Genomic DNA, 13,545 nt, shown 5'->3' with positions numbered 1-13,545 from the left:
ATAACTCCCATATCAGATTTTGGTTTAATTGTGAACTAAATTACAAATACCAGTCCAATTGACCTGAAATTTAGCAATTCCAACGGAATTCAACATAGAAGCAAGTACATCAAATTTGGTGAAATCGGTTTAGATATAGCTATAGCTCCCACATATATGTTTCATCAGATTTAGTGTTTCACTTCCTCACATAAACTAAGATCAGAACCATTTTAAAAGCTCTGCTAGAAGAAACAATTCTGGACTATAGCGTCTATAATATAATGTCCTTTAAAATACCGAATATTGAGAAGTTCCGCTATATAGGGGCTATACGAAGACGCGGACCTGCATAAGTAATTTTTTTTTTTTTTGTTTTGTCATAGGTTGTAGTATCCATTTAGATTTTTATACCCTCAGCCTTACGGCTGGAAACAGTATATATCATTTGATACGGCCAAAACGTCGAAATAACGATTTCAGACCCTAAGTCTCTTTGGACCAAATACGTTTCGGGACATTAGGGCCCGATCTACCGGTGTCTGGCCGGCTGATGCGCACGATAACTCTCGAAGGGAGTATCCGATTTAATCAACACTTGGTACATTGTAATATTATTGTCAAATTTAGTTAGATTTCGGAGATGGGCAATATCGGTTTACCTCTTCTGGTACCTCCCACACAAAATGTCAAAATTTTCAAAGAAAATAATTTAAAGCCCAGAAAGTGAAAGAACGAACCGATTTTGTCCCTACTTTGCGAGTCCTAGTATATTCATCAGTGCTGGGTTAAGTGCAAAAACGGACAATATCGGCCCACTCCTCCTACCTCCCCATTATAAAATATGATGTACGGGTCCGATTGACTTCAAATTATACAAATCAAATTTTTTTTATTAACACATGGTCCGGTGTGAACATGGACTTCTTCTTCTGGTACCTCCCTCACAAAGGGTCACAATTTTCAATATTTTTATCTGTCATAACTTGCGAAACAAGAAACCTGAGATAAATATAAAGAATTTATGATTTCCCATAAAATTGGATATAAATATTTGATTTTCTTGTAATTTTGCCCATACTAATATTTTTATCTGTATTAGATGGAGTAGGAAATAGAATGCTACCGTCGACTATATATGGTAACTCACGCACATTAATTTTTTCTAAAAATTATCACATATCTCATATAAAGTGAGGAAAGTAGTCGGTATAGTTCAGACCTGACACGCCACAATATTTATATCATATTTATTTATGTCCGATGCTTCTTAGCCCACTCCATAGAGGTTTAACAATTTGAATAATCATAGCAGAATTAAAAATATATTTAAATAATCGAACATTGGCTAAGGGTATACAGCTATCGGCAATACCGACCAATTCCATTTGACTTGTTTTTTCTCTCAATTCCATAGAATAGTACCAGAAGAATTATAAATATTTGCTTATTTATTTATATATAAATATATATTTATCTTATTGAAGTTATTTCCATTTTAGGATCCATAGTTTGTTGCCATGAGAATTAAGCACCAAAAGAGTCGGCAGAATTTCTCTCCCTCAATTTGCCTGCGTGTACTCTTTAATGGGCTATTAACAATTTAATAATGCCCTAAACAAATAGAAACAGGAGTGATTGTTTAAATATTTTCATTTATGATTTAACACTTTATTGCTTCTTTTAATGTTTTCTTTTGATAAATAAATAAAAAATGAAATAATAGTTGTTTGTTTATTCATTCAACGATGGAGTCGTTCTCTAATCGCTCTCTCTCTCTCTCCCACTCCCACTCGACTAGTGTTTACATAGCCGTCATTTCTCCGGTTATGTTATGAGAAAACACACACACACACAGCAGCAGCAACATCTGGGTGAAGATATTTGCAAACAATTTTGTAGTTTTTTTTTTCATAAATTTTAATTAACATTGCTGTTGTTTTTGCAATTATTCAACACCCTGTTGCTGTTGTTTTTGTTGCTAATAACACACACTTATTGAGTTTATTAATGAAATGCTAAACGCCATAAATCATATAATGTCTATTTCCATTTTATGTTTTTTTTTTTTTTTTTTGTTTTTCTTCAACTTCTTTTCATATTGCTAATCATCATTGTTTGTCTCTTCTTTTTCTTCTTTCTATAGAAAAACAAGGAATTGATGAATGATATTATCACCAGTTGTAAATTTAAAAATGGTAAGTACCCCCACCGAATAAAGTATCACATATCGGAATGGTGGAAGCACGTACATGCAACTGGTATACACATATGTACGTGTGTATGTTTATATTTATGTCTAAATATTTATGAAAACAATTAATAGATGTATGTGGACACTTGTCTGTCTATCAAGCTTATGGCACTGGTCTGTTCGTGAAATAAAAAAATGGAAAAAACATAAATTTACAATTGAATTGCCGCCATCATTAGCCGGTACTTGTGCAGCACGAAAGCAATATGATCTTGCAGAAAAGCTATGTTTGATGCACAGTGGGGTAAATGGAAGAAAACAAGTAAAAAAGCAGTAAGTTCGGCCGGTCCGAACTTTGAATACCCTCTACCAATGGGAACGATTTTGGCAAATTAAAAAAAAAAATAAAATAAATCGAAATAATTGGAATAAAAAAAAATAGCCGAATTAGGAACAGAAGAATTCGAACTACAAATAAAATAAATTACAATTCGAATTACAATTTATTTTATTTATTTTTTTATTATTTTCTTATTTTTTGAATTACAAATAGAATTCTTCAATTACAAATGAAGATTTACGAATTACAACTAAAAAGTTTCAAATTATTTCTGAAAATGGTATCCTAATCGAAATCAAGAAATATACAAAAATAAAACTTTTAAACTAGAATTTGAGAATAAATTTCAATTAATCTCCTAGATAAACATAATTTCCTCCCACTGTGCAGCTGTGGGTGACTGGATGCTAAAACAAACGACCTTGGTAATTAATTCCATCAAACAGTTTTTCACGAAGTTATCTATTGGCAAAACCGGATCTTGAGAAAAAGAAATATGTAATTGTGTATGATGTATTTAAATGTTCGATATATGGGTGTTATGTGCCACAGAGACAGTTGTCCAAATGCGGTAAAAATATATGTTTATAATTCAAGTTTCTGAAAGTATTTAAGTCACCAGACGGAACTTGGAAGACACACAAAATTATGTAAAAATTTTCAAAAAAAAAAAATGTAAGTGATATAATTTAATAAAAAATGTGTATTGACGATTTGTTGCAAAAATAATGGATAAAAAATAATGGCTATAAAAATACGTGTTTCATCCTAAAAACTAGGTCTCTTTGGCTCAAATCACTTTTAGGACATTTGTAGTCGACCTAGCGATGTCCGTCCGTCCGCCTGTATGGCTGGTGCGTACGAAAACTCTCGAGGGGAGTATCCGAATTGGTCTAAACTTGGTACATCGTAATGTTATTGTCAAATTTACATCAAGTTCGGAGATAGGCAACATCGGTCTATTCCTTCTAGTACCTCACCCACAAAAGGTCAACATTTCCAAGGAAATAAAAAATTTAAATTTTCCGAATAGAAAGAGAAAGCGTCATTCGATTTTGTTCCAACTTTTAGTGCTGCGTCAGGTGCGAAAATGGACAATATCGCTCCACTCCAACAAGTACTTCCTCCTCAAAGGGGTCAACATTTGGAATAATTACAACTGTTTTAAAATGTGAAATAAAAGTCCGATTTTCTTCAAAAGTCACGCATCCTAACATTTTTATCAACACAAGATCTTTTTTGAAAATGGGATATATCGATTTAGTCCTTCTGGTACCTCTGCCACAAAATGTCGATATTTTCAAAGAAAATATTTTACTGCACAGAGAGAAAGGATAATTAAATTTTTCTCTAACTTTGCAAATCCTCATATTTGAATCAGTTCTAAACCAGGTGCAAAAATGGACAATATCGGTCCACTCCTTCTGGCACCTCCCCCACAAAGGGTCAAAATTTTGAATAATTATAACTTATATTAATATATCGGTCCACTCCTTCTGGTACCTATCTCAATATTGGCCCATTCCTTCGGAACATAGTCCATAGAGGGTCAATAATTTGCCTAATCATAACAGAAGTCAAAATATGTTTAAATAATCGAAAATTGGCTGAGGGTATATATCGGTTGGCAAATTAATAAGTAAATTTTAGAATAAGTTTAGATTTGTCCGAATTGGTTACCTTTTGCACGAATTATGGCCTTCAAACGGCAAATTAAACCATCACACGCTGTCCGAACGTTGCTCTGCAGTATCTTAGCACATTCCCCGCGAAGCTTGAGGTGATCAACACTTTGGTACTTTTTAGTGCCAACCTTGCTTTCCAAAATACTCCAGACAGAGAATAGTCCAACGGATTGGTATACGGAGATTTTGGTGGCCATTGCGCGCTGGAAATGAAGCGAGGAACCTCATTTTGTAACCATTCTTGGGTGGCGCGTGCTGAGTGCGATGGTGCTGAGTCCTGTTGGAATGTCCAAGTTCTGCGGCCAAAATATTTGCGTGCCCAAGGCTTTAATACACCCTCCAGAATATTTCCGCCATAATATTCGGCATTTGTTCTGATGCCACAGTCGATTAATACGAGCGGAGAGCGACCATCGGCTATTATGACGGCCCACACCATCGCCATGGGCAGCGCTTAAGTTCTGGTGGCCAACCGAAGGTACACATTTTCTGCTCACCTCTTTGGCAAGTAAACACGATCATTTTGTTTGTTTAGAAACTGCTGGACAACAAATGCTTTCTCATCGGAGAAAACTAAATTCGGCAGTTCACCACTTTCGGCCAAGCCAAGCAACTCTTTAGCTGTTTTGAGTCGATTTTCTTTCTGTTGCGGTGTAGGTTCTTGCACTTTTTGGAATCTCAAATGCTTTACCCCGACCACATTTTTCAATATTTGCCGAATGGAATATTGCGATATGTTCAGTTCACGAGCCATTTTTCGGCCACTGCGACACGGGTTTCGACCAAGTCGCTTCTTTACTTTTCGAACCATTTCCGCTGATGTTGCAGTTTTCGTCCGTCCACTTCCTTGATGTCGGGCTACGCTACCAGCATCACGGTAACGAGCGATGATTATTTCACATTTAAATGGTGGAGTGCTCCAACGATAGCCACTTGTGATTTTCCAGGCAAATATAAAGAAATCACACTATCACGCTTGATTTCCATCGCGGATAACTTTTTTTCTGGTAAATTCTCACCAAAATGTTTTTGTACGCTTGTTAACAATATAATGAGCTGTCACTCGAATAATTTTTACAAGTTTAAAATTTAAATTTTACATGAATCACACATTTCAATCTGACCTTGTCCCAAATTATGAACTGCAATACTGGGAAAGCAACCTAATTTCCTTCCAAAAAAAAAAAAACAACAACGTTTATTCAAAAATATTTCGCTGTGATAAATGACACCATGAGGTCTAACTACTTAAAATGTCTTATCGCAGCTAAGTTGAAAATATTTACATATTTACACCCTCCCATACCCACACGCTCTCACACACACACAGAGAGAACTCTTCTGAGGCCTATTTTCACAGAGACAACAACAACATTTAAATTTAAGTTTATTTTATCTTCCAAATAGACAGACAGACAGACAAACCGAACGCCAGCAAAAAAGTAAATGTAAATAAAAGTCTGGTTAATTTCGGAACAAAAGTAAATAATCTCTGAACTTGACCTTGAAAGTCAATGACAAGGAAAAGCAATTAACGCAACATTCTGGCGTTTATTCAAGTGAAATGATTCGTTCATTTGCTAAAGAATTTTATTCAAGTTTATAATTTAAAATCATATTTTTTAGTTGTAAACTAAAATGGCATTTCAAGTGTGTGTGTGTGTGTGGTCTCGTCCTCTGCATAATCCTTTAACCCTTTCAGTGTTTTTGTCAAATATATTTGACATTTAAAGGTACTCTCTTTCTTTGCCATTTTTTGTTTTTCTTACGAACCGTTATTTTTGATATTTTTTAATAACAGACACCTTCGCTATTTACAAATATTGCAGTTCTATTCTATTAGTTTCGTTTTCAAATTTCTGAGCACATTTTAGTAAATTAGTACGGAATTTCAGATTTTTATCTCGACAAAAATTTTCATTGACACTGAAAGGGTTAATTAAAATATTAATTCGTCGGAATGCCAGCGAATAATCCATGTCCGTTATTAAATGACGAAACATCATGACTACATCAAAAAAAAAAAAAAAAAAAAAAAAAAAACACAAATATATGCATACATTGTCCTTGTCCGAGGATAGTTTGACACTCATAATCCCATGATAAATACTAAATGGGAAATGCGTAAAACACGAAATAAAGCCAGGACTGGCTGGTGTTCATAATAACGGCATTTACTCTACACGAGAAGGACACATAACAAATATACATATATATATGTGTAGGAATTTAATTTTCTTGTTATTTGAAATGTTTATGCAAATGCATTGGCATTTTCATTTGTTCATAGTAACCAGGACATGACACTGCATAATTTCTTATAATCTTGATGTGTGAGAAAATTCTGGTCGATGAAAAAGGTAAATAATAAAAATTTCGAGAGAGCGGTGGCTTGCTACAAGAAAATCCACCCACTGATCCTTTTGGACTTCTCTGAGTGAAGACTATTTTGTCTTCTCGGAGAAGATTATTTCCTTCTCTGAGAAGATATTTTCCTTCTCTGAGAAGACTTTTCCCCTTCTCTGAGAAGAATTTTAGTGCGTTTTCTAAAAAGACCCTTTGGTCGTCTCTAAGATGACCTTTTGACCCCTCCAAGAAGAGTTTTTGTCGTTCCTTGAGAAGACCATTTGGCCTCCTCTGAGAACACTCTTGGCCTATTCTGAAAAGATTTTCTTTAACACATTTTGACCCTTTAAAAGAAGACCACTTGGGTTTTCATGAGAAAGATTTTTATCTTCCATGAAAATACCTTTTGTTCTTTTATGGCCTTCCAGTCTTTTGTGAGAAGTCCTCCTGCTCTTCTATGAGAAGTCCTCCGGCTCTTCTATGAGAAGACCTCCTGCTCTTCTCTTGAGAAAACCTTCTGGCCTTCTATGAGAAGACCTTCTGGACCTCTATGAGAAGACCTTCTGGCCTTCTATGAGAAGACCTTCTGGCCTTCTATGAGAAGACCTTCTGGCCTTCTATGAGAAGACCTTCTGGCCTTCTATGAGAAGACCTTCTGGCCTTCTATGAGTAGACCTTCTGGCTTTCTATGAGAAGACCATCTGGCTTTCTATGAGAAGACCATCTGGCCTTCTATGAGAAGACCATCAGGCCTTCTATGAGAAGACCATCTGGCCTTCTATGAGAAGACCATCTGACCTTCTATGAGAAGACCATCTGGCCTTCTATGAGAAGACCTTCTGGCCTTCTATAATAAGACCTTCTGGCCTTCTATGATAAGACCTTCTGGCCTTCTATGAGAAGACCTCCATGTCTTCTATGAGAAGACCTCCATGTCTTCTATGAGAAGACCTCCTACTCTTTTATGAGAAGACCTCATGCTCTTCTATGAGAAGACCTTCTGCTCTTCTATGAGAAGACCTCCTGCTCTTCTATGAGAAGACCTCCTGCTCTTCTATGAGAAGACCTCCTGCTCTTCTATGAGAAGACCTCCTGCTCTTCTATGAGAAGACCTCCTGTTCCTCTATGAGAAGACGTCCTGCTCTTCTATGAGAAGACCTTCTGCTCTTCTATGAGAAGACCTTCTGCTCTTCTATGAGAAGACCTCCTGCTCTTCTATGAGAAGACCTCCTACTCTTCTATGAGAAGATCATCTTCTATGATGAGACATTCAACTCTTCTATGAGAAGACCATCTCGTCTTGTCTGAGAAGACTTTATCATCTCCTATGAGAAGAAAGTCCTTCTGCCCTATTTTGAGTAGACTTTCTCGCATTCTATGCGACTGCAATTTCAAACTAATCTCTTAATTTAATATCATTGAAAATTCTCTTTTTTTCCTTTTGTAAAAACATGTGTACAAATAAGCCTTTAAGAGCCTGTATTACAATTCATTAAATAATATCCAACCAAATTTATTTTTTTTTTTTCTCTTTGCAGGTTTTGGTCCCAACACACAACAGCAGCAGCAACAACAACAGAGCAATTCATCACCCACTAAGCGGCCACTAAGTCCAGATCATCCCAATCCGGCATTACCAATAACCGAGGTAAGCATCGGCAACATTTTCCATTTATGCAGCTGCCAAAGGCCAGTCTGAAATTACGAAACAAAAGTGACAATAAAAACAACAAAAAAACAACGTTTTTCATTTATTTATTTATGAATGAATGAATTCAATTCGAAATTTATGAGTGTCTGTTGAATTGTCTGGAAAAACTTTTTTTGGTTTTGTTTTGGTTGGCGGCGATATGTGACAGCTTGGTTTTTCCTATCACTTTACATTTGGCGGTTTTCGGTTTCGTTTCATTACCCCTCGCACCTCCTGACAGAAGCTGGTGTCACGTGGAGCAACAAATGTCAGTGTAGTTGCGGTTTGGTTTAGTTTTGTCTGGTCTGGTCGAATGGCAGCAAATGTTGTCTCGCCTTGTTTATCCTGCAGGATTTTGTGGGGAAAAATAATACATGCTCAAATGGTGAGGAATTATCGCATCTCGGCACAAAAGCAGGTCACTCCGTAGGATTTTTAGACTCCGTTTCAAGGTTAGGGTATCTGAAAAGAAAGAACATTTTTTATAATATATTAAAAACAATAACAACAATAAAATAAAGTTAAAATTCGTATGAATATTAAGTGTGAACATAAAACAAGGAGAAGTTTTTATCTTTCTTAATGTATCTCCTAATTGTTGTAACTGTCTACAAAGATATTTTGTTGAGCAAAGTTAATGTTAATGTAATACAAAATTTAAATATTTTATATAAATTCGAAAATCCTAAAAAAAATTTATAAAATCTGAAAAAAATTCAAAAAAAGTTTAGTTCCTTGGTCCTTGAAAACATTTTCTTCAAAAAATCCTTAAAAAAATAAAAACCACGTTTGTAAGTTCATGGAAGAGTATTTAAAAAATTCCGCGTTTGTCAGCCCTTGGAAAAATATTTAAAAAAATCCGCTTTTGTTTATGCCTTAAAAAAGTACTCTAAAAACCTATGTTTGTTGGTCCTCGGAAAAATATATTTAAAGAAATCCATATATGTTGGTAGTTGCAAAAAATATTTTTTTTTAAATATATGTTTGTTGATTTTCGGAACAAAAAATATTTTTAAAATTATGCACAGATGAAAAACCAACCAACCAAGATGCAAACAACTTCAGACTGCTCTCACTTCTAAACCACTCGTCCGACAGCTGTTAAAATTATTCCAGTGGCAGCTCATTATATTGTTTACAAGCGGACAAAAGCCATTTGAGAGAATTTTCCAGAAAAAAGTTATTCGTGATGGAATTTTTTGGTTGCAAAACCACAAGTGGTTATCGTAAGAGCATTTCAGTATATGAATGTGAATACATTTTTTGTGTCTCGTACCATAGCCTGTTACCGTGATACAGCAACCTCAGCAGAAATGGTTCGAAAAGTAAAGATACTGAAAATGTGCACCTTCGGTTGGCAACCAGAACTCAAGCGCCGCCCATGGCGATGATTTGGGCCGCCATAATAGTCGATGGTCGCTCCGTCCCGTCCTATTAATCGACCGTGGCATCAGAATAAATGCCGAATATTATCGCGAAAATATCCTGGAGGGTGAATTAAAGCTTTGGGCACGCAAACATTTTGGCCGCAGACCTTGCACATTCCAACAGGACTCAGCACCATCGCACTCAGCACGCTCCACCCAAGAGTGGTTACAAAATGACGCTTCATTTCCAGCGCACAATGGCCAACAAAATGTCCGGATATCAATCCGTTGAATTATCGTGTCTGGAGTATTTTGGAAACCAAGGTTGGCATTAAAAAATACCAAAATGGGCAAAATGGACAGTGTGTGACGGTTTCATTGGCCGCTTGAAAATCATAATTCGTGCCAAAGGTGACCAAGTCGAACAAGTCTAAACTTATTCTGAAATTTGATGCTATTTCCGACATTTTTTGCAATCATTTAATAAAATTAAAAAATTTTTAAAATTATGGCGCATGCGGTTTTATTATCTCCCCTTTATTTTTAAAAATATCCAATTTGGTTGATCTTTGGAAAAAATAATTTCCAAAAAGTCTACGAATGTTGGTCCTTAGAAAGAATATTATTTAAAAAATACCAACAAACGTCTTAAAAAAAAGTATTTTAAAAAAATCCAATTTTCTTGGAGCTTGGAAAATATATTTAAAAAAGATAAAAAAAATCGTTGATTGTTGATCCTTAGAAAAAATATTCTTTAAAAAAATTCACATTTGTTGGTCCTTGAATAAAAAAGAAAATTAAAAATATCCCAATTTTTTGATCCTTGGAAAAATTATTCTTTGAAACGTCCACATTTGTTGGTCCTTTAAAAAAATAACTTTTAAAAAATCCACGCATGCTGATCCTTGCAAAAATTTTTTTAAAAAAAATCTTTGTTTGTTGGACCCTGGAAAAATATTTTTAAAAAAATATCGAATTTGTTGGTCCTTGGAAAAAAAAATTATTTAAAAAAAAAACTTTGTTTGTTGATTCTTGAAAAAAATATTTTTAAGAATATCCAAGTTTTTGGTCCTTGGAAAAAATATTCTTTTAAAAGTCCACAATTGTTGGTACTTTGAAAAAATAATTTTTCAAAAATCCACCCCTGTTGATCCTTGGAAAAACTATTAAAAAATCTTTTTTTTTTTAGTCCGTGGAAAAATATTTTAAATAATATCCAAGTTGTCGGTCCTTGAAAAAAATATCTTTTAAAAAGTCCATGTTAATTGATCCTTGGAAAAATATTCTTTAAAAATTCCACATTTTTTGGTCCATGGAAAAATATTTTTTAAAAAATATCCAAGTTTGTTGATCCTTGGATAAAACAGATTATTAAAAATAACCAAGTTTTTTGGTCTTAGGAAAAAATATTTCTTGGTCATTTGTTGGTCCTTGGAAAAATATTCTTATAAAAATCCACGGTTTTTGGTCCATGGAAAAAATAATTTTAAAAAACCAAATTTGTTGGTCCTTTGAAAAAAAAATAATTTTTAAAAAATCCACACTTGTTGATCCCTTGAAAAATTTATAAAAAAAACCTTTGGTCATTGGAAAAAATATTTTTAAAAATACTCAAGTTGTCGGTCTTTGAAAAAAAAATATTTTTCGAAAAGTCCACGTTTTTTGGTCATGGGAAAAAATATTCTTTGAAAAGTCCTCATTTGTTGGTCTTTGGAAAAATATTCTTTAAAAAATCCACGTTTGTTGGACTTTGAATAAAAAATATTTTTATAAATATCCCAGTTTTTTGGTTCTTGGAAAAAATATTTTTTTAAACATGTCCATGTTTGTTGGTCCTCGGAAAAAAATATTTAAAAACCCACATATGTGGGTCCTTTGAAAAAAATATTTTTCAAAAAATCCCCGCTTGTTGATCCTTGGAAAAATTATTTAAAAAAATCTTTGTTTGTTGGTCCTTGGAAAAAATATTTTTAAAAATATCCAAGTTTTTTGGTACTTGTAAAAAATATATTGGTCCGCGGAAAAAATATCTTTAAAAACCTACACTTGTTGGTCCTTGGAAAAAATATTAAAAAAAAATCCACGTTTTTCCGTACTTGGTAAAATTATTCATGAACAAATCTATCCTTGGAAAAAATATTACTTAAAAAATCTATGATTTTTCATCCTTGGTAAAAATATTCTTCAGAAAGTCCACATATGCTTGTCCATGCCAAAAATACACTTTAAAAAATTCAAATTTATTGGTCCTTGGAAACATATTTTTTAAAAAGCCCACATTAGTAGGTCCTCAAAAAATATCCTTTTAAAAATACACGTTTTTTTCCCTTGGAAAAAACATCCTTACAAAATTCGCATTTACATTTTTATTGGGAAAATAATCTTTAAAGAATCCAAGTTTTTTGAGCCTTAATTTTTTTTTTTAAAAAAACGTTTTTTGATTCTTGAGAAAACATTTTTAAAATTTTTTTTTTTTAAATCCACTTTTCTCCCAAAACAAATATTCATTGAAGTTGTTGCTTTCCGTCACTCAAAAAAATATCATTTTTCGCTTACTCATTATCCTGTTTTTTGTTCTTCTATTTACAGTCTCCTAGTCCTGCTATGAATCGTATGGGATGGGCATTGCGAACATTATTGGTTGCTGATAATTCAAGCTGTTTAAAAGATAGAAAAGTAAGTAGCAAAAACATATACACAACCCATTCCCACACATACACCCAAACATCTGACACCGTAACCACAAAAACCAATTTCAATCCATTGCCTACCACATTTCCGGTATTGACCATGGCCAAACGTATTTACGTCTAAAAGCAATCGGGAATAAAAAAAAACTCAATAAATTATGTAAAGTGCATGACGACGACCATTCGGCCGAGATAAATACATTGAGTGTTTGGTTAATTTATTTCAAGTAGGATGATAAATATCCTTCCGGAACTATCCATTTATTCTTGTCCATCAATGGGCGAGTAATCATTGATGAGAATAAAAAATCACTGCAAATAACCAGTGTTCCGCAGAGATTGGAGGCTAAGCATACACAAATTGATGGCACCGGAAATGATTTTTAATTAATTTACAGAGCAATTCCACAAAATATCCTTTCGAAAAAAACGGGAGAAAATATTGAAGTTTTCACTGACTCATTCAAACACTGAAACTTTATTTGTCTACAATATTCAGTAAATATCCGAACACCCCCACACCCTTTCATATGATTCTATACATCCTTCACACTTTCACCTGTTCCGTAATTCCAGGTCTCCGGCAAACTTATCCGCAAATGTGCCCCTGGTACGGAATTTGTTGACTGGCTGGTAAATCTATCGTCCATTGTTCATACTCGGCCCCAAGCGGCTGGTATGTGGCAGGCTTTGTTAGAAGAAGGAATTCTATCACATGGTAAGTAAATTCTATTAAAAAATTACTAAAGAGAAAACATTAAACAAAAAAAAACAAACAAAATATAAAAAAAATCAAATCATCATATTCGCATATAAATCACCCTACTTTTGGATTCACTTTAATAATTTTCCAAAAAATTAAAATTGTAATACAAGAGGACCTTCAATAAAACTCTCTAAAAATGTCAACAAGTATAGCCTAAAATGTAATTTAAAAAACAATCCCTTCAAAAACTGAACAATTATAGGGTTAAATGTCCTAAAAACTCCTTGATAATTCTAACCTCGTCTTTTCATGAAACTCATAAAAATTCCCATGATTATAGTTCAGGATATTCTTAACTGAAATAATGTACAAGATATACACTTTCATAGTTCCCGAATCCAGTTAAAAAAAATCGAAAAAATATATCTTCTTGGAAGAGGGCGGAGAAAAAGAAGGAGCTTTTTCTGTCCTCTTCTCTAGAAAAGGACGAAGAAGAAGGAGTTTCCTCTGCTCCTCTTCTATAGGAGAGGACGAACAAAAATAATGAC

General features: G+C 34.0%; 1 protein-coding gene across 4 annotated transcripts in view; it reads left to right on the top strand.

The window, feature by feature from the left end:
* LOC131801359 (rap guanine nucleotide exchange factor 4-like) overlaps positions 1-13,545 on the top strand; it is a 304,101-nt gene that overhangs the window by 236,915 nt on the left and 53,641 nt on the right. For all 4 annotated transcript variants that reach the window (XM_059119932.1, XM_059119931.1, XM_059119929.1 and 1 more), the window contains 4 exons: positions 2,126-2,177; positions 8,083-8,192; positions 12,191-12,277; positions 12,868-13,009. In XM_059119932.1, coding sequence (XP_058975915.1) covers positions 2,126-2,177; positions 8,083-8,192; positions 12,191-12,277; positions 12,868-13,009 — 391 coding nt within the window. The remainder of the gene's footprint in view (positions 1-2,125; positions 2,178-8,082; positions 8,193-12,190; positions 12,278-12,867; positions 13,010-13,545) is intronic.

Source organism: Musca domestica, unplaced genomic scaffold, assembly GCF_030504385.1.
Source record: "Musca domestica strain aabys unplaced genomic scaffold, Musca_domestica.polishedcontigs.V.1.1 16, whole genome shotgun sequence".
Lineage (NCBI taxonomy): Eukaryota > Metazoa > Arthropoda > Insecta > Diptera > Muscidae > Musca > Musca domestica.
Note: the sequence above shows the minus strand (reverse complement) of the source record. Positions and strands in the feature narration are given on the sequence as shown.